This window comes from Canis aureus, chromosome 36, assembly GCF_053574225.1.
Source record: "Canis aureus isolate CA01 chromosome 36, VMU_Caureus_v.1.0, whole genome shotgun sequence".
In the NCBI taxonomy this organism is placed as follows: domain Eukaryota; kingdom Metazoa; phylum Chordata; class Mammalia; order Carnivora; family Canidae; genus Canis; species Canis aureus.
In genome coordinates, this window is record NC_135646.1 from 9,684,493 (window position 1) to 9,707,817 (window position 23,325).

Consider the following 23,325-nt stretch of genomic DNA (forward strand, 5'->3'; position numbering starts at 1 on the left):
AAAAATACTATAACCAAGATGCAAACTCAAATGGATGACACTGAAATGAGGATGGACAAAGTAGAGGAGTGAATCAGTGATATGGAAGATAAAATTATGGAAAAAAATGAAGCTGAAAACAAGATGGAAAGAAAGGTAATAGATCACAAAGGTAGACTTAGGGAACTTTGCCACTTATTAAAACATAATAACATTTGTATCATGGGAGTCCCAGAAGATTAGGAGAGAGAAAAAGGGGCAGATGGCGTATTTGAACAAATTAGAGCTGAAAACTTCCCTAATCTGGGAAAGAACACAGACAAAAATCCAAGAAGCAGAGAACTTCCACTAAATTAAACAAAAGTTGACCATCACCAAGGCATAGCATAGTCAAGTTCACAAAATACACAGAGAAGGAAAGAATCCCCAAAGCAGCAAAATAAAAACAAAAACCAGTAGAACAGATCAATGAAACTAGAAGCTGGTTTTTTGAAAGAATTAATAAAATTGATAAACCCCTAAACAGACTTATTGAAAAGAGAAAGGACCCAAATAGATAAAATCACAAAAGAAAGAGGAGAGATCACAACCAACACCACAGAAATATAAAGAATCATAGGAGAATATTATGAAAAATTATATGCCAACAAAGTATGTAATGCATTCCTAGAAACAGATCAACTACCAGAACCGAAACAGGAAGAAGTAGAAAACTTGAACAGACAGATAATAGCAAAGAAATTGAATCAGTAATCAAAAATGTCCCTGCAAATACAAGTCCAGGGTCGAATGGCTTCCCAGGAGAATTCTACCAAACAGTTAAATAAATGCTAATACCTATTCTTCTCAAACTGTTCCAAAAAACAGAAATGGAAGGAAAACTTCCAAAATCATTCTATGAGGTCAGCATTACCCTGATTCCAAAACCAGGCAAAGACTCCACTAAAATAGAATCTACAGGCCAATATCCCTGATGAACACGGATGCAAAAATTCTCAACAAAATGCTAGCAATTTGAATCCATCAGTACATGAAAAGATTCCTTCACCATGATCAAGAGGATTTCTTCCTGGGTTGCAACTTTGACTCAATATTCTCAAACCATTCATTGTGATACACCCCATTAATTAAAGAAAGGTTAAGAACCATATGATCCGCTCAATTGATGCAGATAAAGCATTTGACAAAGCACAGCATCCATTCTTGACAAAAACCCTCAACAAAGTAGAGTTAGATGGAACATACCATAGAATCATAAAGACCAGGTAAAAAAGACCCATGCCTAATATCATCCTCAATGGGGAAAAATTGAGAGCCTCTACCCACGGTGAGAAACATGACAGGGATGTCCACTTTGACCATAGTACTGGAAATCTTAGCCTCAGCAATCAGACAACAAAAAGAAGCAAAAGGCATCCAAATCAGCAAGGAAGAAGTCAAACTTTCACTCCTCATGATGACATGATACTCTATGTAGAAAACCTGAAAGACCCCACCCAAAAATTGTTAGAACTAATACATGAATGCAGCATAGTCATAGGATATAAAATCAATGTGCAGAAGTCTATTGCACTTCTATACGTTAACAGCAAAGCAGCAAAAAAAGAAATCAAGGAATCAATCCCATTTGCAATTGTACCAAAAACCATAAGATACCTAGTAATCAAACTAACTAAAGAGGTAAAAGATCTGTACCCTGAAAACTATAAAATACTTATGAAAGAAATTGAAGAAGACACAAAGAAATGGAAAAGCATTCAACATTCATGGAGTGGAAAAACAAACATTGTTAAAATGTCTATACTGCCCAAAGCAATCTACACATTTAATGCAATCTCTATCAAAATACCACTAGGATTTTTCAGAGCTAAAACAAACAATCCTAAAATTTGTATGGAACTACAAAAGACCTTGAATAGCCAAAGCCATCTTGAAAAAGAAAAGCAAAAGTGAAGGCATCATAATTCCAGATTTCAAGCCATATTACAAAGCTGTAGTGACTGAGACAGTATGGTAATGGCACAAATACAGACACATACATCAATGGAACATAATAGAGAACCCAGAAATGGACCTTCAACTCTATGGTCAACTAATCTCTGACAAAGCAGAAAGACTATGCATTGAAAAAAATTCTCTTCAACAACTGGTGCTGGGAAATCTGGACAGCAAGATGCAAAAGAATGAAACTGGACTATTTTCTTACACCATACACAAAAATAAATTCATAATGGATGAGACTTTATTTTTTATTTATTTATTTTTTTTTAATTTTTATTTATTTATGATAGTCACAGAGAGAGAGAGAGGCAGAGACACAGGCAGAGGGAGAAGCAGGCTCCATGCACCGGGAGCCCGACGTGGGATTCGATCCCGGGTCTCCAGGATCGCGCCCTGGGCCAAAGGCAGGCGCCAAACCGCTGCGCCACCCAGGGATCCCTCATAATGGATGAGACTTTAATGTGAAACAGGAAAACATCAAAACCCTAGAAGAGAGCAGGAAGCAATCTCTTTGACCTTGGCCATAGCAACTTTTAACTATACATGTCTCTGAAGGCAAGGGAAACAAAAGCAAAACTGGACTATTGGGATTTTTTAAAAAATATTTTATTTATTTATTCATGAAAGACAGAGAGAGAGAGAGAGAGAGAGAGAGAGAGAGGCAGAGACACAGGCAGAGGGAGAAGCAGGCTCCATGCAGGGAGCCTGATGTGGGACTCGATCCCAGGTCTCCAGGATCATGCCCTGGGCTGAAGGCAGCGCTAAACCGCTGAGCCACCTGGGCTGCCCGACTATTGGGATTTAATCAAGAAAAAAGCTTCTGTATAGTGAAGGAAGTAATCAACAAAACTAAAAGGCAACCTTCAGAATGGGAGAAGATATTTTCAAATGATATTTCTTATAAAGGGTTAATATCCAATATCTATAAGGAACTTACCAAGCTCAACACCTAAAAAACAAACTAGTTAAGAAATGGACAAACATAAATAGGTACTTTTCCAAAGAAGACACCTAGATAGCTAATAGACAAGTGAAAAGATGCTCAACATTTCTTATCCTCAAGGAAACACAAATTCAAACCACAATGAGATACCACTTCACACTTGTAAGAATGACTAAAATTAATACACAAGAAACAACAGATATTGACAAGGAAGTAGAGATGGGGAACCTCTTGCACTGTTGGTGGGAAGCAACTCTGGAAAAGAGTTTGAAGCTCCCTCAAAAAGTTAAAAGTAGAACTAGCCTATGAACCAGCAATTGTACTACTAGGTATTTACCGGAAGTATACAAAATTACAAAAATATACATTTGAAGGGATACATGTATCTTGATGTTTACAGCAGTTTTATCAACAATAGCCAAACTATGGAGAGAGCCCAAATATTTGCTACCTAATGAATGGATAAAGAAGAAGTGGTATACATAATACATATGTATTTGATATGCCATGATTACACATGTGTGTACTATATATAATATATATAACAGAATATCACTCAGCTATCAAAAAAGAATGAAATCTTGCCATTTGCAATCATGTAGATGGAGCTAGAATGTATTGTGCTAAGCAAAACAAGTCAATTAGAGAAAGACAATACCTATACTTCACTCATATGTAGAATTTAAGAAACAAAACAGATGAACATATAAAGGGGGGGGAGGAGAGAGTGGAAACAAACCATAAGAGACTCTTAACTATACAGGAGAAACTGAGGATTGATGGAGGGACGTGAGTGAAATGGGTTGATTGGGTATTAAAGAACGTACCTGATGTGATGGCACTGGGTGTTGTGTGTAAGTGATGAATCAATGAATTATATTCCTGTAACCGATACCGTACAGTATGTTAAATGCAGGTTTAAAGAAATAAAAAAAATTATTTAATAAAAGTATTTAATAAAAGTATTTCCAAGGATGGGTATTAATCAATTTATGCCAAATGTATTATGAAGAATATTGTCAAAGGAGAAATGAGAAACAACTTATTTCTAAAGCAAACGAGATGCTATCCTAAGTAGTGATTTTTAAATGGTTTGAGAAGGCATAAAGACAATTTAGAAGCTACTGACTTCAATGCAATGCCCTGGAAGCCTCTTGTACAAGAGAAGACATTGTTATAGAGCTATATGTCCTGTGTTCCTCTTGCACCTGAAACAGACCAAAGATGAAGAGGAAGGGTTTAAACATGAGAGGACTGTATCTCTACTTATAGACCCTTCCAATGGCATACACATTAGGCCAAACAAAACAAAACAAAACAAAACAAACAACAACAACAAAAAACTACAATTAAATGAGAAAAAAGTAATTTGATAGTATGAATTTTGTTCAAAGTCTCATTTTTTCTTAATTCTTAGAAGAATAAAGGGAAATAAAGATCATTTGCAAACATTGCTGCAGGCCATAGGAGCAGGAATCTGAATGAGAAGGCTTGATGTGTGTGAAACAGCCATTGCATGAACTTTTTCTTTGATATAATATGATCAGCTTATCTAATTCCAAGCCAGAATACATTAGTGGTTTATAACAGTTTAAGATTCAGGTGAATCCTCCTTATCATGCAGTAGAACTCATGAATAAGAAATATGTGCCAGTTCATGTCACCTAGCTACAGATATATGTAGTGAAAGAAGATTCAGTTACTTCTGATCCAACATTATATATTTCAGTGTCATCTGAATAAAGGCTACATTTTGTTCACACGTGTTAGGCTTGTACGCAGTGAGATAGAGTTATACAGCAATGATTTGCTAAAGGGGCAGAAAGAAAGAAGTCATCTTAATTAATGTTAGTTTTAGAAAAGAACCCCCTCTGCTGATTAGAATTTCCTCACCTGCATAAAAGCAGAGACATCTTTGTACATAGATGTACATAGACATGGGTCTTTACTTTTGTCAGACTCAAACCTATTTTCATACACCTCATTATGCAATCAAGATAAAGTGCACACGTAGGTATGGTAAATAATATTTGGAGTTAAGTATTCAGTGAAAATATTCTTTCCATTCTATAGCTGAAATTTACTTGCTTTGTTGAGAAAGGTTTGGTACCAAAGATCTCACAGTACACACACGTATATTTGAAAGAGTTATGATTATTTTGGCAAGATGTTTTAATTGATTAGAGAATTTACTCATCCAGTGTTAGTGAATAAAAATTTCAGATTATAATGGAGTGTTATAGTTGAGTGGTGTTACCACCTTCAGCAAAGATAATATATGTAGGCAGTATTTTCATCTAAGTTGAATTCTCTCATCACCCTATCTTATAGATGTTAATCAGAAGAGAGAAAGTTTCAAAAGGTGCTTAGGTTTCTTTAGTTCCCATTCAATATAGCTATGTGAGGACAAGGCCAAAAATATCCTATTGCAGAAGGTAATGAATGGAAAGCAATTGTATGGAATCATTTATTTAAATTCAGGCACTACAGGATGCATTTCTTTCTAAGGAGAGAGGAGTAATTTAACTACTTGCAATCCGTGGAACAATTGTAATATAAATATATATACGGGGGGATATAGAGAGTAATTGTTTATTTTGAAAAGTGGCCAAGATTTAAGAGGAGATTCTGAAGGAAAAGGTGAGGCAAAAGACGAGGTAACATGGCATTAGCTAACTAGAAGGGGGTATAGAGGATATTTTAAAAGATACAGGAAACAGGAGATTATGATGTAGCAGAAGGACAACAAAGATAAAGAGAACTAGAGCAGAAATGTGAATGCTTTATGACATAGAACAAATTATTCATAAAAGTCAGTGTTGGATTACCCAATAGAAAGACAAAGCTTGTGCCTTAGGCACCAGCAAAGCAGCTGCACCAAAATAGGAAAGAGGGAAAAGGGCAAAGAGAACGAGGAAAAAAATGAGAGAGAGAATTTTAAAATAATTTTATATTTTGAAGTATCAGTAAATACAGTAGCATTGAAGGGGTTTTCATGGGGATAAATCAAATTTTGATGGACTTTTACACAAATCTTTTATTGTTTGTTTTCATTTTTAATTATATGTGGGAGGAGTGATTTTTTTGTGTGTGTGCTTAAGGCCTTAAAATCTCACAGTCTGGGGCACCTGGGTGGTTGGGCATCTGCCTTTGCCTCACCTTGTGATCCCAGGGTCCCTTTGCCTCTCTCTGTGTGTCTCTCATAAATATATTAGTTAAATCTTTAAAACAAACAAACAAAAAACAAAAAACTCACAGTCTGACTCTAATAAGAAAAAAGAAATAGGAAAGAAAAGTGTGGCCATCAGAGGCTAGGCCAGGAGGCTTGTTAGAGGGTATAATCTTTAACTGAAATTTGGAAGAAAAAAACATAGGATAGATTATTAGAGAAGAGCCTCTCAGGAATTTCATTTAGGAGAAGCATGAAAAAAAAGTAGGGATAAATAAGACACTAGTGAGAGTAAGAGAGGAAAAAACTACAGACACTAGACTGTATTAACTAATTAATTAACTGTATTAACTAACACTGTACCAATGTTAGTTTCCTACTTTTGATAATATACAATGGTCAGATATTACCACTGGAGTAATTTGGATGAAGAGTACATGGACACTACCATTTCCCAACTTATTGTGACTATTTAACTCAAAATAAAAAGAGACAGAAAATAATAGGGAATCATCTAAAATTTACTAAACAGAGAAGGCTGAAATTATTCTGAAAACTTATTTGTAAGAATTTCTCCAACAATTTGTTTGTAAGAATTGTAATAAAAAAAGTCAGATTCCACTTTATCCCAGACTGATCATAAAAGTCTACTTAAGCACTTAGGTCAACTGAAGAACTGAATTATGTGATATAAAATATTGCTAAAATATAAGTATGATACTACATATACTTGCAAGGGGATGATTATGAGAGGTTTAAAGGGCTAGAAATAGGGTGGATTTTTGCAAAATGGTTGCCATTATTCCTATCCCTATATGCACACTCTTTAAGTAGTCACCTCTGACACTGACCCTGGTCTTGGCTATGTGATTTTGTTTGGTCAATGAGACACTGAAAAGAGGAGATTTGAACAAGTTCTTGTTCACTAGAGATTGCTCTTTCTCGCTACTGGACCCTTTTTGCCACCATGTGGAGAAACTCAGGCAAGCCTTTTGGAAGATGAAGGACTGACTACAGGAAGAGTGACCCCTCCTGCCTCAGCTGAAGCTTGATGAGAGTCCATCTTAAACTACCTGTCCAGACAAGCCAGTCCAGAATACAACCACGCAGCCAACACCTGGAGAGAAAGAGAGGGGAAAAAAAATCTCTATGTGTGTCTATCTATTATCTATCTATCATCTATCTATCTATCTATCTATCTATCTATCTATCTACCTACCTACCTACCTACCTATCTATTTATCATCTATCTATCTATCATCTTCTAAATCACTGATGGATTTGGTAGTGGGGAGATTAAAAAGTTTTCTTCCAAATGCTTCTATTTGCTTAATGAAATTAAAAATCCAGATCATCAACTCAGGGGAAAAAGGAATAGGGAAGCTGTTAGGGATTTGAAGATAGAGGTAGAAGGTATGAAATATTCATCTCCTATGGTAGAAACTTAATCAACAGCACAGATGCAGTAGGATTCAACTTGTGAGTTGATGCTATAAATGTAAAGTGAAACCAGTCAGCATGGTTCATTTTTTGTTTTTGTTTTTTTCTAGTCATGCTTGGCTTACCAGGTACAGGCATAGAGTAGGCAAGAGAATTTGGCTTAACCAGAATTAGGGTTTTGACAGGCAAGAAATACAGAGCAAGAGAAGACTAAGGGAATTGAAGCTATGTGGGAAGGAGGGGTCACTGTGATGGGCATTGGGATACACTCTGGGCAAGAGGGGAAAAAAAGGCAATTATCAAGGGCAAGGGAAGCAAAACAAAACAAAACTGGAGGCAATGAATTACTAATACCACAGGAACGAATTGTTGGAGTGGAATATATAAACCAGAGAGAGGGAAGATTGTGCTTACAGAGTAGAAAATTTAAAATCATAATTCGAAAGTTTTGGGAAGGAAAAGGATGAAGAAACTTGGACGCCAAGGTGTTAGATGAATTTTCTGCTTGGATATCAATGTTGCACTCAATGAAGACAATAAAACATGAATTAAATTATTCAAAATATGAAAAGGATGACCAGGAGGTAAGTATATGACTATAAAATGAAGAAGTGGCTAATGGTACAGTCTCAAAGCACGTGCTTCTAAGAAGTTGTGGTTTGGGGGAAGGTGGGAAGAAGGAAAAGTGGTCTGGGATTGATTGTGAAGGGTATAGTGGGAAAATAAATCATTAGTTTATATATTCATAAAACAAGTGTTTATTACTTTCCCAGGATGATCCAAGCTCTATTTGGGTACTGTGAACACATTCATGAATAAACTGTGAGGTCTAGTGGTAGGTGGCATTTGTGTCAATATTCCAAACAAATTTAACTTATACTATTTTTTTAAGATTTTATTTATTTTTTCATGAGAGACCCAGAGAGAGAGAGAGGCAGAGACACAGGCAGAGGGAGAAGCAGGCTCCCTGCAGGGGGCCTGATGTGGGACTCGATCCCAGAACCTTGGGATCACAATCTGAGCTGAAGGCAGACACTCAACTACTGAGCCGCCCAGGTGCCTCAATCCCATTACCTTCTAAAGGAACAGTGAATAATCCAATCCAATTTGTGGATTAATTCCTTAGGTGAATCGCAATGGTAAGAATATGAATATAAACAACAAGAGCCTTGATAATTCAGATAATAAAGAGTTAATATATTTTTGGAGATATCGCTGAAAGCCTCCAGTCTAGGACTTCATAACCTGCCTAGAAATGAGTTAACAGGAAATGAGAAAGAGGAGGAAAGATGACTACACATATAATTAACATATGTCTGTTAATATTATTGTGTAAGAAATTTATAATTCATAATGAATATTATGCATGCAGGCAGCGTCTTTGCTGTGCAGACATATAATGTATTGTGATTTTGCACATACCTATGATACATTAATTCATATATGTAAAATAATAAAGTTAAATTTATTCTGGAGATGCTGACATTAATATTCTCTAAAAAGCAAACTTAATTTGTCACATGACAGCTATAGGAATAGACAACGAAATAAGTTCTACACCATCTCTCAAATAAGAAGCATCAGATGCTTTTATAAACTTGTCAGAAATCTGGGGAAAGATAATCAAGTAAAAAAATGTCACATGCTCATTCTTTTAGTGGTTAGGGATTTCTTATAAAGATACATTTCGTGTTTCCAGGCTTAAGTGTTACACCTTTTAAAATACATATTTAGATAACCACCATGAGTTTCCAACAAAGATTTATTTATTTATTTTAGAGAGAAAGAGAGGGAGGGAGAGAGAGCATCTTAGGCAGACTCCATGCTGAGGGCAGAGCCCAATGAGGCTTGATCTCACAACTCTGAGAGCATAACCTGAGCCAAATCAAAGAGTCAGATGCTCAGCTGACTGAGCCATCCAGGTGAGTCTCCAAAGTAACTTTAAATCTTAAATTTATGAGTAAGAAATTTTACTGGGGCATGTATTTAGAGACTGATACATAAAATAACTATATGTAACTCACATTCAGCATGTTTAAGCTTAATTTTTAAGTAGCTGCATTACATAGCATGAGTAAGAAAAAACAATTTTTGGATCCCTCCAAATCTGTCAGTATACTTAAGAAATTATATAATTTAGGTGGTTTTACTAGCCAGAGGTAAAAATAAACCAACATATAAATAAAACACATCTTATAATTATTTCTAATTGTTATTGCTCAATAGCATTTAGATTGTTTCTTGGTAATATATATTATTCTAAATTTCACCATATTCTTCCTTACTCAAAACAAAACCAAACTGGTATAATAATCCCAAACCAAACTGAAATAGAATCATCACAGAAAAATTCATTCTTCAAGCAAAGACTGCTTTGAATTATCTTAAATGGGATATTTATGTGTTATGAGAGCCTACAGGCTACTAATAAAACCCAAACGCAAATGAAAAAAAAAATCATCTTTAAAATGATGAGAAGATTCAGCACCATTTTAAAAGTCCACCTTGTTGTTGACGGATACTCCTAAGACTATTCTTTGCAATAATAGAGAAGTAGGATACACTCACAACACTTCAGAAAGCCATTCACTTCTCAGTGATACTCATTTTGCATCTCTAGAGCTAAGGAATTAATCTTTAGATCAATGGCCAAGTAGAGAGCTTCCTTAGTAACTTCTAAGGTGTGGATCATCAGTGGCACCTTCCATAATGTAAGCTCCACTGGGACTGCAGCTTTGCTTGCCCTGTTCAGTGCTATATCCTCAGCTCCAGAGATATGAATTGGTACACAGTTGGTAAATATTGAATAAATGAATAAATAATCGATTTCTAAGTAAGCAAGCAGTTTTTACTAATTCTGTGGTCAAATCCAGTAAATGAATTAAGCAGTTGAATTAAGCAGGTGTAGGCCAAATCAAAAGGGATGACTTTTCTACAAAGTGAAATTACTCCTAGAGAGGGATTGCCTCCCTCAGGACCCAGTCTAGGCTGCGAATTGACCAAAGGCCAAATGACAGGATAATCATTCCATGTTCTTTGACTGAATATGATCTGATCCATTTTCTATGCAGGACACATGTTAAATTCTTTGAAATTTCTATGAAAATTGTATTCTCTAGTGTTTTATTAAAGAAAACAAATTCACCATTATTATCTAAATAGGCAGTGTTTCCCATCTAATAATATGGTTTTATATAAGAAAGATTAATTCTACCTAAATTTTTATTGCTTTCTATTTTTATATCATCTAGTTTACTTCTTTTATTTTGATTTGATGCATTTGGACATTCAATTCATTTCAATAACAACTGAAACAAATCTCAGAGTTTAAATGAAAACCATTTCAGTAATTTCAAAACAACGTTTCAGGGGCATATTGATACTTAGTTTTTGCTGTCTCAAATAAATGGGTCTCAAACAAGTTGGTTTTGTAGTCATTGATAAAACAAGTAAATAAATATCATTTGGATTAGATATTTAAAATACTTAAGATAATTATTTATATAACTAAAATTAATTTTGAACTAAATGTTTAAACTCACTGAATACATACATATACCAACATATGGGTAGACATACACATACACACACATATGATCAAATTTTAAATATAAAAATACATGTGATTCCCATTTTTAACTTCATGTATACTATCACTGTAGATCATTTTATTTTAATATATATATTTTATTTTAATTAATGAAGAAATATCCTAGAACTTTTTAGTCATTAGCACTGAGGAGAATTAAGACTCATCTATTGATTAGATCTTTTCTGGAGTGGGTGTAGAGGGGGTGCTGCAGTTTTTATATGTTAAATTGCTTACTTTGGTGACAAAATATCATGTTTTAACATATTTGCTATACTCATCCAAATTACTTTTTTTTAAAGATTCTGTTTATTTATTTTAGAGAGAGAGAGAGAGAGAGACCATGGCAGGGGTGGGAGGAAGAGTGGAGGGGGAGGGATGGGGTAGGGGAAAGAATCTCAAGCAGACTCTGTATTGAACATGGAGCCCCACTTGGGACTGGATCTCACAACCCTGAGATCATCACCTGAGCAGAAAACAAGAGTTTGACCCTTAACCAACTGAGCACCCAGGCGCCCCCCAATTGTTTGATATATACAATTTAGCTGGTTTATAAGACAATAGAGAGTACGACTTATTTAGCACAAGTTAAATACAAATTACAGAATTCATTTATATGAAACAATATTTGTCTTATAAGTGAATAGGGCCAAATTTTGAAATTTTAGTGACATCAAACCTATTTTTTGGTCAACCCAGGTTTATTGATGTGAAAGTACATTGACATCAAATTTACTGCAAGTGGATACCGTTGCTTGACACATTCTTCACATGTACACACAAAGCTATATTAGGTGTAAGAGCTTCATCATTTTTAAATAATTCTATAATTTGATAAATGACATCTAAACTTTAGCTTTAACATATTCTTCTTTGTAACGTAGATGTTTCTTCAATAATGCTTATGAATTATGTATTATTTTGGGGCAAAGATGAGAATGAAAAAAATATATGCTGTTTTTTTCATTTTTTTCCTTATCTATATATTTATGTTCAATAATATGCAGGTATAATTTAAAATCTATATTTTGGGATGCCTGGGTGGCTCAGTGGCTGAGCGCCTGCCTTCAGCCCAGGGCCTGATCTGGAGTCCCGGGATCGAGTCCCATATTGGGCTCCCTGCATGGAGCCTGCTTCTCCCCTGCCTATGTCTCTGCCTCTCTCTGTGTCTCTCATGAATAAATAAATAAATCTTTTTAAAAATTAAAAAAATAAAGTCTATATTTCAAAGGGAAACTATTTATTTATTTTTATTTATTTATTTTTAAAAAGATTTTATTTATTTATTCATGAGAGACACACAGAGAGAGGCAGAGACATAAGGAGAGGGAGAAGCAGGCTCCATGCAGGGAGCCCAATGAGGGACTGGATACCAGGTGGAAAGTATTCATTTAAATATAAACAAAAATCCAAGATCATGTAATAATTGACTTATTATCCATGGAGCAGGATTGATCACAAGAGGTCAATATAAATATGTTACCCTTCCTTTTAGTGTAACATAATTATGTTTCAAGGATTGCTTTAGCAGCCTATTAATATATACTGAGATGCCTTTTCAAGTAAAAGAAGGAAAACTAAGGGGCTTTACGATACCAGACAGATATTAATATACCAATAATCCATGCTTTTGAGTCTTAATACTTGTTTTAAAACCATTAATATTGTACAATGTGTCCTTCATCTCTAACATATCCAACTTTGCAAATGAATCATAAAGAACATGAAATATATTATTAAATATTTTATATTATAAATACTAAACTCCACTTTTATATTTGTTGCTTTTATTACTTATTTATAATAAAAATAATTTTTCCCATTTTAGAGTCTACATTGGCGCATCATTTGCCAAAAGAAATTAATAGTACATATTATTAAAAGAAGATAACTCACCATAAAAGAATCTTAATATTTTACATTTCCTTTTACTTAATTTTAGCTATTCCCTTCATCCACAGCCTTCTGTTTCTCTCATCTCATCCAGCCCAGGGGTTATGATTGGAAATGAATTATTAAATTAAGAAGGAAGCAATGCTAGTGGGCAGGAAGGAACATTCAAGTCTCTTCAATTGAAATCACCTGTTAGATGAAAAATGAGAAGGCATTCCTCATTCTACAGCCTTTTCTGGAATGCCAGTTGATGAATCTGCTTGGAAAAGGTGTTTTAAAAAGTTCATGATAGTGTTCCAGCATAAAGAGAATGAACTTTTTGATTTTCAGGTGTCTCAACATTTAACAGAGTGATTTGTTTTTTCTTTCTCTGTCAACACAATTCCTCAGTGATTCCAGTTGGCTTTATCCTCCAAATCTATGCTGAATGCAAAAATTCGTATTATCCTCACTATTCCCATTATGGTGCAAACCTTTACTGCTTTTGGCTTAGATTGTGGCAATAGCTTCCCAAGCCATCTTCCTGCCTTATTTTGTTCCCCCATGCTTCCCCTTCCACAGTCCAATCTCAACACAGTAGCCAGTGTCATCCTCTTAAAGTGTAAAACAGATTATCTGACTCTTCGGTTCAAAATCCTCCAGTGCTTTCCTAACGCATTGAGAATAAAGGTCAGTCAAGTCATTCACATAAGCTACAAGATCCTGTGTCATATGTGCACCCCCATATAACTAATTGCCTTTCCTCTGCCATCCATTCGTCTGCTCATGCTACTCCACTCACACTGGATCCTTTCCTGTTCAGCTTCACTGCAATCAGCAAAACTGGTTCTTATCAGTGAACATGGTCAAAGCTGCTATGGAATTGAGATTCTCAGTATTTGTTATTCCTGTTAATGGTTAAATGAAATCATTATTATTGAATCAGTTTTCCATTAATGGAGACACTAATATTTAATAATTAATATCTTATAATTTACTTTTTTTTTTTTTTTACGGACATTAACTTCCATGAAAACCAGTTATTTGACTTACAGGTATTGCTATCGGCACATAGAATTTTAGAGGCTCCAACACCATTGCAACAGAATTAGGGATGGGAAATAGAGCAAAGGGAGAAAAAATAGAGGGAGTTGAATTATTACTCCTTCCAAATAATATTGAGAACAGTGCAGGGCTTGTCTTAGTTGCCTTATGACTATGTCATGAGGGGCAAAACTTATCACTGGAAAAATAGTCATGGTACTTAATTTTGGACTGGGCAGGCGAAAGTGCTATAACAAATAGATATTCTCTCTCTTATATATATATAAGAGAGAGAATATATATTGTTATATATAACAAATTGTTATATATAACAAATATAATGTCTCAAACAAAAGAGAAGTTTATTTTTTCTTATTGATTACGAGTCCAGAGCATGTTGCAGGCCAACTGGAGGTAGAGAATGGGGGTGGCTTGACTTCAAGCATGCTGATGATTGCTGTCATTTTCAGTAATTGGCTTCTAAGATTACTCTTGTGCTGGTCACTGATATCCCATCTCACCACAAGGAGAAAAGAATATAGAAATGGCACCTATCACTTCAACTAATACTCTGTTATAGAGAACTTAGTAACATAACCACACTTAACTGAAAGGAGGCTGAGAAAAAAAAATTAGATAGCCAGGCACCAACTAATAATACGGAAAAAGGAGAGAGTGGCTTCTGGTGAACAGAGAACAGTCTCTGCCACAGTGTGGCCTTTTGCCCACCAACATCTGTGCCATCCTTCCTTCCGCATGATCTCACTGACCTCCCACCCTGTGCACCAAAGGAGACAACAAAAAATGCTACTCATTTACTGCATGTATCTCACAATGCATGATCTCTGCATGATACGCAGTCTGCTCCACTGGGGTCAGAAGCATCTCATGTTTTGGTGACCAGCCAAATAACAGACAGGTTTTCTGCCTTGTACATCACCACAGAGAATGTACGATGGTGAAGTAAGGACAGAATAACTGCAACACAAACTCCAATACAAAAAGTAGAAAAGTGGGGAACACACAAGAGTCCCGAGTCTAAATAGTGATAGAATCCTGAGGAACTTTGCCATGGCACTGGAGAAAGTTCTTTGAATCATGTCTCTTTTTGTAAGAGAGGTTCTTTGTGATCTCCAGCTTTATTCATGGAAAGTTTTGTTTTGTTTTGTTTTGTTTTTTCTTGTCCATTATGCTCTATGATCACATCTAAGGTGAGTGCTGTGTTCTGTGCCTTCAGTGTGCACTGTAAAATACTAGAAGTGAACTTCCTTCGGATGCAGATTCAGGGCCCTAATGACCGTTTTAAGAGTCTGAAGAGTTGAGGATATTAAGAATGGGCTCGTGGTTTTGTTGTCAATGAAATTATCTCAAAACTCCCAAGGTTTCTAACACATTTGCTTCCAGTCAGAGTAATGCAGCAGTAATGACAAATTACTTTTCTAAATATAGTTCTTAAATTAGCTTTTTTTTTTTTTTTCTCACTCAACTTAATCTTGATGGCATCTGAAACAATACTCCTGGATATAAGGGCAGTAAATTTATGTCTCACTCTAGGGGTCCCAAAACTATTGAGTGTTACACGTACCTCTGTGTTCTTCCATTCTTGTTTTAAGCCACCCAGTTCTTGCCAGTGTAATGCCTTGTTCCAGCAGTGGGGTAACGTTTTAGCTGTTTCCAACGCCTTCCCCTCAAGCTAGAAGCTAAGCAGGTACATGATCTGCCTTCCAAATATCAGAGTGATAGTCTGGTAGAGCCACTCAGCCAAAACACAGATACCATGGGAGAAAAGCAACTAGGAGTCACCCAGAATACCCTACCAGATATTATAAATTGCAGATGCATTGCATATTCTCTGGTTGCTTCAATATTGCTGCATTTTAAAACTACTTGTAATCTCAGTGAAGGCAGTAATGGAGTCTTCAATTTTTCTAATGTCTATAACACAGTGTAAAATTATTCAGTCATTTTATGAAAATTTATTGATAATCTTATGCTTTAAAGAAACACAAGCTATTTTTTATAGCTGACCAAGATCTTTTCTGATCTTCCTATCCCATTTTAATCACTTTATAGATTTATGTAAGATAAGATAGAACAATTAAATTTTAGTTCCAAAGTAGATGGGAACACTTTCTCCATATGTATATGTTGATTTTTTTCTTTATATTTATTTATGCAACCAAACTACTATGTGCCAAGCACTTCCTACTTAGGATATAATAGTGTGTGAGTGTGTGTGTGTGTGTGTGCACTTTAAGATTGACTTTTTAAAAAAGATTTTGTCTATTTATTTATTTATTTGTAAATATTTTATTTATTTATTCATGAGAGACAGAGAGAGAGAGGCAGGGACATAGGCAGAGGGAGAAGCAGGCTCCTGACGGGGAGCCTGACGCGGCACTCAATTCCAGATCCTGGGATCAGGCCCTGAGTGGAAGGCAGACACTCAACCATTAAGCCCCCCAGGCTTCCCTAAAAGATTTTTTTAATTTATTCGTGAGAGACAGAGAAAGAGAGGCAGAGACACAGGCAGAGGGAGAAGTGGGCTCCCCGTGGGGAACCTGATGCAGAACTCGATCCCAGGACCTCAGGATCATGCCCTGAGCCAAAGGCAAATGCTCAACCTCTAAGCTACCCAGGCATCCCAAGATTGACTTTTAATAAATATATTTGAAAATTAAGGTAGAAATCAATGATTAATAATTGAAACATATAATTTCCACTTTATATAAATAATCATTCAGAAGACCATCGAAATATTCCTGTTAATTATTCATAGAAACTTTGTAGACTGTCGACACATTCGGACTAATTGTACCACAGATACTATTCAGAGATTCTTATTAGCACTTTGTAAATGTAGCTCTTGATCTGGGATTTTTTATGTTAATTATGATTCGCAGTTATCCAACTGATAAGGAGCTAATTGGATGCTTTTGGCAAGTAATGTCCAATTGAGGAGCAGTTGCAAGGGTAGGGACCTGACATCAACTAAAGGACGCTCAAAACTAAGCCAGGAGCTCAAAGATAAAAGCAGATTGTAGGAGAGAGAGAGAGAAAAAAAAATATATATATATATACATTAAAGATTTTATTTTTTTATTCATGAGAGAGACACAGAGAAAGCCAGAGACATAGGCAGAGGGAGAAGCAGGCTCCATGCAGGGAGCCTGATGTGGGACTCAATCCCAGGATCCAGGATCATGCCCTGAGCTGAAGGCAGATGCTCAACCACTGAGCCACCCAGGTATCCTGAGAAAAATATATTTTAAACTCCTTCTTCTCTGGTGAACAATAAAATCTATAAATATAATTTTTTAAATTAAAAACTATATGGCCTCAGAATAAGAGTATTATGGCCCAGTACAGGACAGCTTCCGCCACCATGTTACTAAGGCAAATAGCTTCTCCCCTTAAATCACTAAGCCAGTTCCAATAACCTATAGCATTTTAAAGATACTAGTTTTAGTCTTATTTACAAAGTATTATCCATGAGTAATTTTAAATTACAAGCCAGTGTTTTGATTATGACTCAAAGATATATCAATAACCACTATAGAAATAATCAATTTCTCCCTTATTTGCCATTATTGGTCCACTACCTCAGCTTCAAAATTGGTAGATATTTTTTTGCCTTTGGTGATGAAAGTAAGCTCTTGACATTGATCGGAAATTTGAAATATAAAGAATTTTTGACATCAATTAGGAGCAATTTTGATCTGTTATATCGTCTCCCAGGTATCAACTGGAAGACAGTATTTGGATATTAAGGTCATGGAGAAAAGTCATCAAATCAAAACTTTTGAAATAATTCTAAGTAGGACTGAGTCTACTGGGAATTAGTTTTTTTTAACTATAGTTTTTTTTTTTTTTAAACACTTCGAATGATTAAAACATAGGAAAAGATACTATATTTTAGAATGCACCACAATCTTCTATTAGGATTCTCATCTAATCCAAAGGTGATAAACATTAAAATTGGACACTATTGTTAAAATTTCAGTTATAGAAAATTAATGTCTTACAGATCTACTGCATAACACAGTACATATAGTTAACAACACTGTATTGTATATTTAAAATTTTATCAAGAGGCTAGATTTTATATTAAGAGTTCTTGTCACTAATAATAATAATAGTAATAGTAATAAAAGAAGACAGGAAAAAGTTTTTTTTCCATAAACATGGATATGTTTATTTGGTGATGGTGTATACTTATTCATGGGTATATACTTATTACCAAACTCATCGAGTTATATACATTATATAGGTATAGCTTTTTGTGACAACCTGGTGTCAATCATACCTCAATAAAATATTTTTAAATTCCAGGATATTGGGGATCTCTGGGTGGCTCAGTGGTTTAGCACCTGCCTTTGGCCCAGGGCATGATCCTGCAGTCCTGGGATCGAGTCCTGCATCGGTCCAGGGCATGGAGTCTGCTTCTCCCTCTACCTATGTCTCTGCCTCTCTCTCTATGTCTCTCATGAATAAATAAATAAAATCTTTAAAAAATAAATTCCAGCATACTATAATAAATACTTATATGAAATCTGATCATATAATATAGAAACATAATAAAATTAATACTTATAAAATATGATCATATAATATAGAAACATAATAAAATTAAGAATTAAATATGATTGATTACTCCAGATAGGTAAATGGTATCCATTTGAGAATTAAAACACATCTTAAATTATTAACTATTTTAGATGGAAATAGGTCTAAATTATATTATTCGGAGCCATGTTTTCCCATGCAGAATATGCCAAACATTATTTAGCTGAATTTGTATAACTCAGGTGGGTTCTGTTATTTATTCATTAATGTCCTCTATCTGTCAAGTTAGGAGACAAAATTTGCACCTATCATTTTAACAGTAAGAATTTAATATATGGGATTATTACCTATGTATAAAGTTGTTAACTGGATGACTAAATAGAGAAAAAGAGAATATTAAGGTATCATAGAAGAGGCACTGCAGGAAAGAGCTACCACCCATAGAACTTAGTGAATAAAGGAAATAGGGTGGAATTGGTTAAACTTAGAAACTTAAAGAGGGATGCCTACAGGAGTGAAACTTAGTCCTCCGAGGAAGGGGCACTTGTCTACTGGTATTGGTGTTCCTCAGCTTAGAAAAGGGGCCATGCTGAGTTGGGAACACAGACCTCGGAGAAGGAGGCGCCTGTTTGCTGGAGCTAATGTCTTTGATGATAGCATGATCCAGCTTTTCACTGCAAGCATTAGAATAGCTGCCAACTGGATTTAGCTGCTGTGATAAGACCGAAGCTGTGTTACTGAGGTGAAGTGTTGCTGGTGATGCTCACGGGAACTACAGGTCCAGAAGAAGCCCATAGGTAGGAGACAGGGAGAAGCAAATCCCCTCTACCTCCTCCAGCCCTACAGTCTCCCACAAGTTCCCTACTATTACCAAAGCCTAACAGAGAGTCTGCTTGCAAAGCAAAAATGTAGTCTGCAAAGTTCCAGTCACACATCACACAAACAGTATAGAAGGGTCAGTTTGGGGCTGAGAAAAAAGAACAGAGTAACTGGTAAGTGGCCTTAGGAGACAGTCAACTTATGCATAGGACAGAGCATACCCTTTCAATGAATCCTCCCGGAAACCTGCTGACTTTTTGCAAACACCATACTTGCCCACTCTCCTAAATAGGTTACCCATAATTCAAGAAAGAATGGATAGTTTATTCAAGGTAACTGTTCTACCCATAACCCCAAATAAGTAGTGTCTATCTTCATAGTGAGCCAATTTTTCTTTTACAAAATAAACTACAGTAGCTCAGTGACAATTGTTTACCTAAATTTCTAGGAGTCATTATCTCATATTTGGAATCTGGGCACTATTTTAATAATTTAAGTGACAGAAGTCTGACTGATGATTTATAATCCCTTGGGTTAGCTGAAGCAGTCAGGATACTTGATAGCAGCTTTTTGAATACTATTTTCATATCTAATAGGATATAGTAATTATACATAAATACATGGATGAGAAGTATTTAACACTGTAAGCATAATAGATTTGTCTGTCTTAAATTAAGATAAAAATATAAAACTTCTATATCTATAAAGTATTTTACAACACTTTACATACATCAAATTATATTAGTTCTTGCAACTTGTGAATTGATAAGCATTTAATTTGGGAAAAATATTGTAATATATCAAACTTAAGCATAAAGCAAGTAATTATCTCTGTAATATTCATGTCTATTAAATTGCTGATTTGATAATGAAGCAATTCTGAGGAAGGGAGAACTAAAATTCTCATTCTTTAAAATAAGTATTGATTTTTCTTCTGCTTAAAACAAACAGCTTCCCAATGAAATAATTCTAATCCTATTACATAGGATTGATCTTTATACTTACATTTAGAAAGGACTCGTTATAACAATAATGATTAACAGAGTTAGAAATGGATTTTACAGACATTATTTCAGTAGCTTTCTATAATTTTATCAACTAACACCTTTTTTTTTTTTTTTTAATGTTCCCTGGTGGGGAAGCATTGAGAGGAAAAAAAAAAAAAACATTGCCTTTATTTATAACAGAGAGGGTTAATAATGCTTAAAAGTACTTCTTACCTGTTAACATCCCAGATTTTACTAGTTGTATCCAGTGAGGAAGAAGCCACAAAATCACCACAGGAGTGCCACGTGCAGGACCATACTGCATGACTGTGTCCTTCAAAGGTCAAAATGCAATTGCCTTTAGACAGGTCCCATAATTTAACCGTAGTATCACCACTTGAAGTAGCCAATTTGTTGCCACTATTTGCAAGAATATAAAAAAAGTAATTTGTTAAAAAGTCAATTTATGATTATTTTTTACAAATGGTTATATGCTATCAGTAATTTGTGTGTGTTTCTCGAATCGTTCTTGCTTTTAGTGGCATACTAAATGCTTGAATCTCAAGATCTTATTTGAGCCCATAACAATTATATACTTACTTGTATTATTTAGTAATTCAAGTTTGATGAGACAAACTGCTGTTGCACACTTTCTGGATTAATTCTATATCCTTTTAGATTAATTGCCTAAATCAATATTTATTTTTAGTATGTATTAGTTTTTGGGCTATGTGTTAGGTTCTGTGGATAATGTAGCCTCAGAATGATGAAATTTTAGACATTGACTAAGATAATTTAAAAAGTTTAATACAATACAATACAATAGGTCAGTATTGTTTATGTTTCGATGAACTAAATGGTCCAGGAATGCAGTTTGGATGTTGAAGGAAGTGAACCAGAAATGAGGATATTTTTGAGCTAGATCTTGAGAGAGAAAAGGTTTTGATGAGTTGAATGGTTAAGGATAAGCCATTAGATTTTCCATTTAGGTTATTAGTAGATGTTTAAAAAAACAGTGACTTTCAAGTGGTGGACATGACTTCTAGTTTAAGAAATGAATGGACATTAATGACATGAACAGAAACATCTAGGAGTTTTTGGTAAAATATTAATTCCAAGAAAATTTTATTTCCATCATTTTCTTCATATTCTTATGCATTGCATGATCCTTCTACCGTTCTCTTTATAACTTTTCTCTCCCTAAGTATAATGAATTGCTTATTCGTACTCTTTCCCTGTGATTTTGATTGAGAACTCATTCTTCTCTCTGTTTCTAGGCATCAAGAATTAGGATTGACTAATTGAAGTACTCAGCAAATACTTCCAGAATGAATAAATATGTGAATGAATGAATGAATGAATGAAGTTGTGTTTTTATAAAAGAATAAGGAAAGGTACACAGTATTTCCAAGAGAGGGAATGGCAAGATCAAAACACGTATTTGCTTACTTGTTTTTTTTGTTTTGTTTTTTGGGTTTTTGTTTTTTGCTTTTTATGCTGTGAGAAGTACATTTTTAAGTACAGCAGAGAAACAAGCACTGGAGAAGGAGAGTTTAAAGGTGGTGGAGGAAAGGTGGATTACAGAGTGAAGAAGGTTATACAGTTATAAAAGGATATCTATTTTCCTTATAATTTTTTAATTTAAATTAAATTAGCCAACATATAGTAGATCATTTTAGCTATTCTGACTGGTGTGAGATGGTGTCTCATTGTGGTTTTGATTTGTATTTCCCTGATGCCAAGTGATGTGGAGCATATTTCCCTGTGTCTGTTGGCCATTTGTATGTCTTCTTGGAGAAAAGAAGACCTGTCCTCTGCCCATTTCTTGATTGGATTATTTGTTCTTTGGGTGTTGAGTTTGGTAAGTTCTTTATAGATTTTGGATACATGCCCTTTATCTGATAGGTCATTTGAAAATAGGGGATTCCTGGGTGGCTCGGCGGTTTAGCACCTGCCTTTGGCCCAGGGTGTGGTCTTGGAGTCCCAGGATCGAGTCCCACTTCGGGCTCCTGGCATGGAGCCTGCTTCTCCCTCTGCCTGTGTCTATGCCTCTCTCTCTCTCTGTATGTGTGGGTCTATCATAAATAAATAAATAAATCTTTTAAAAAAAAAGAATGAAAATATCTTCTCCCATTCTGTATTTTAGTTTCAGATTAGCAGAATTAAAAAGAAATGACTCTATGACAGATAGTCCTTCACTAATAGACAGATATTTAAAACTGTCTTTTACTTTGCAGCTGTTGTTTATTTGTACATATATTTGCCATTCAAATTTTACTTTTTAATACTAAAGACCTAAAAATATATTTGTCTAAAAATATTCAAGCAGGAGTGCCTGGCTGGCTCAGTCCATAGAGCATGAAACTCTCGATCTTGGGGTCATGAGTTCAAGTCCCATGGTGGGCCTCGGGCTTACTTAAAAAATTATCCAAACAAACACAAAAATAAAAAATAATTTAACTGTGGCTCTTTCTCAAATCTGTCCTTCTGATGGGCTAGCAAGCTATTATGGACATTAAGTCTTGCTCTAGGGTAAGAATTACTGTAATGTATTTCTGTCTGACTGAAAATTCTTTCATATAAGTTTTACATTCTTCTCCCTTGCTTTAAACTATGTGGCAAAAAAACCCCCACAAAAATCACAATAGTATTAATCACAACTGAGATAAGCAGTTGTAATGATCTTTACAAGTGCCATCAACTGATATTTAGTCAACAATAAACAACATTCTCATAAGCTTTTAATAAATTAAGTCTGTTGCTCAAATGTATGTACTTAACCAAACCCAAAATATATAGAATATGAATTTCTGAATTTCTCTGAAATGTTTTGGCTTTTCAAAAGATATGATTTGAAATATGCAAAATTGTATGCTTTTGGCACGCAAGAAAGATAAAATATTTGAGGATGGAAAGG

General features: G+C 35.0%; 1 protein-coding gene across 11 annotated transcripts in view; it reads right to left on the bottom strand.

The window, feature by feature from the left end:
- The window catches only part of SPAG16 (sperm associated antigen 16), a 911,935-nt gene that overhangs the window by 417,904 nt on the left and 470,706 nt on the right, over nucleotides 1–23,325 (bottom strand). For all 11 annotated transcript variants that reach the window (XM_077885066.1, XM_077885063.1, XM_077885062.1 and 8 more), the window contains one exon: nucleotides 20,643–20,828. In XM_077885066.1, coding sequence (XP_077741192.1) covers nucleotides 20,643–20,828 — 186 coding nt within the window. The remainder of the gene's footprint in view (nucleotides 1–20,642; nucleotides 20,829–23,325) is intronic.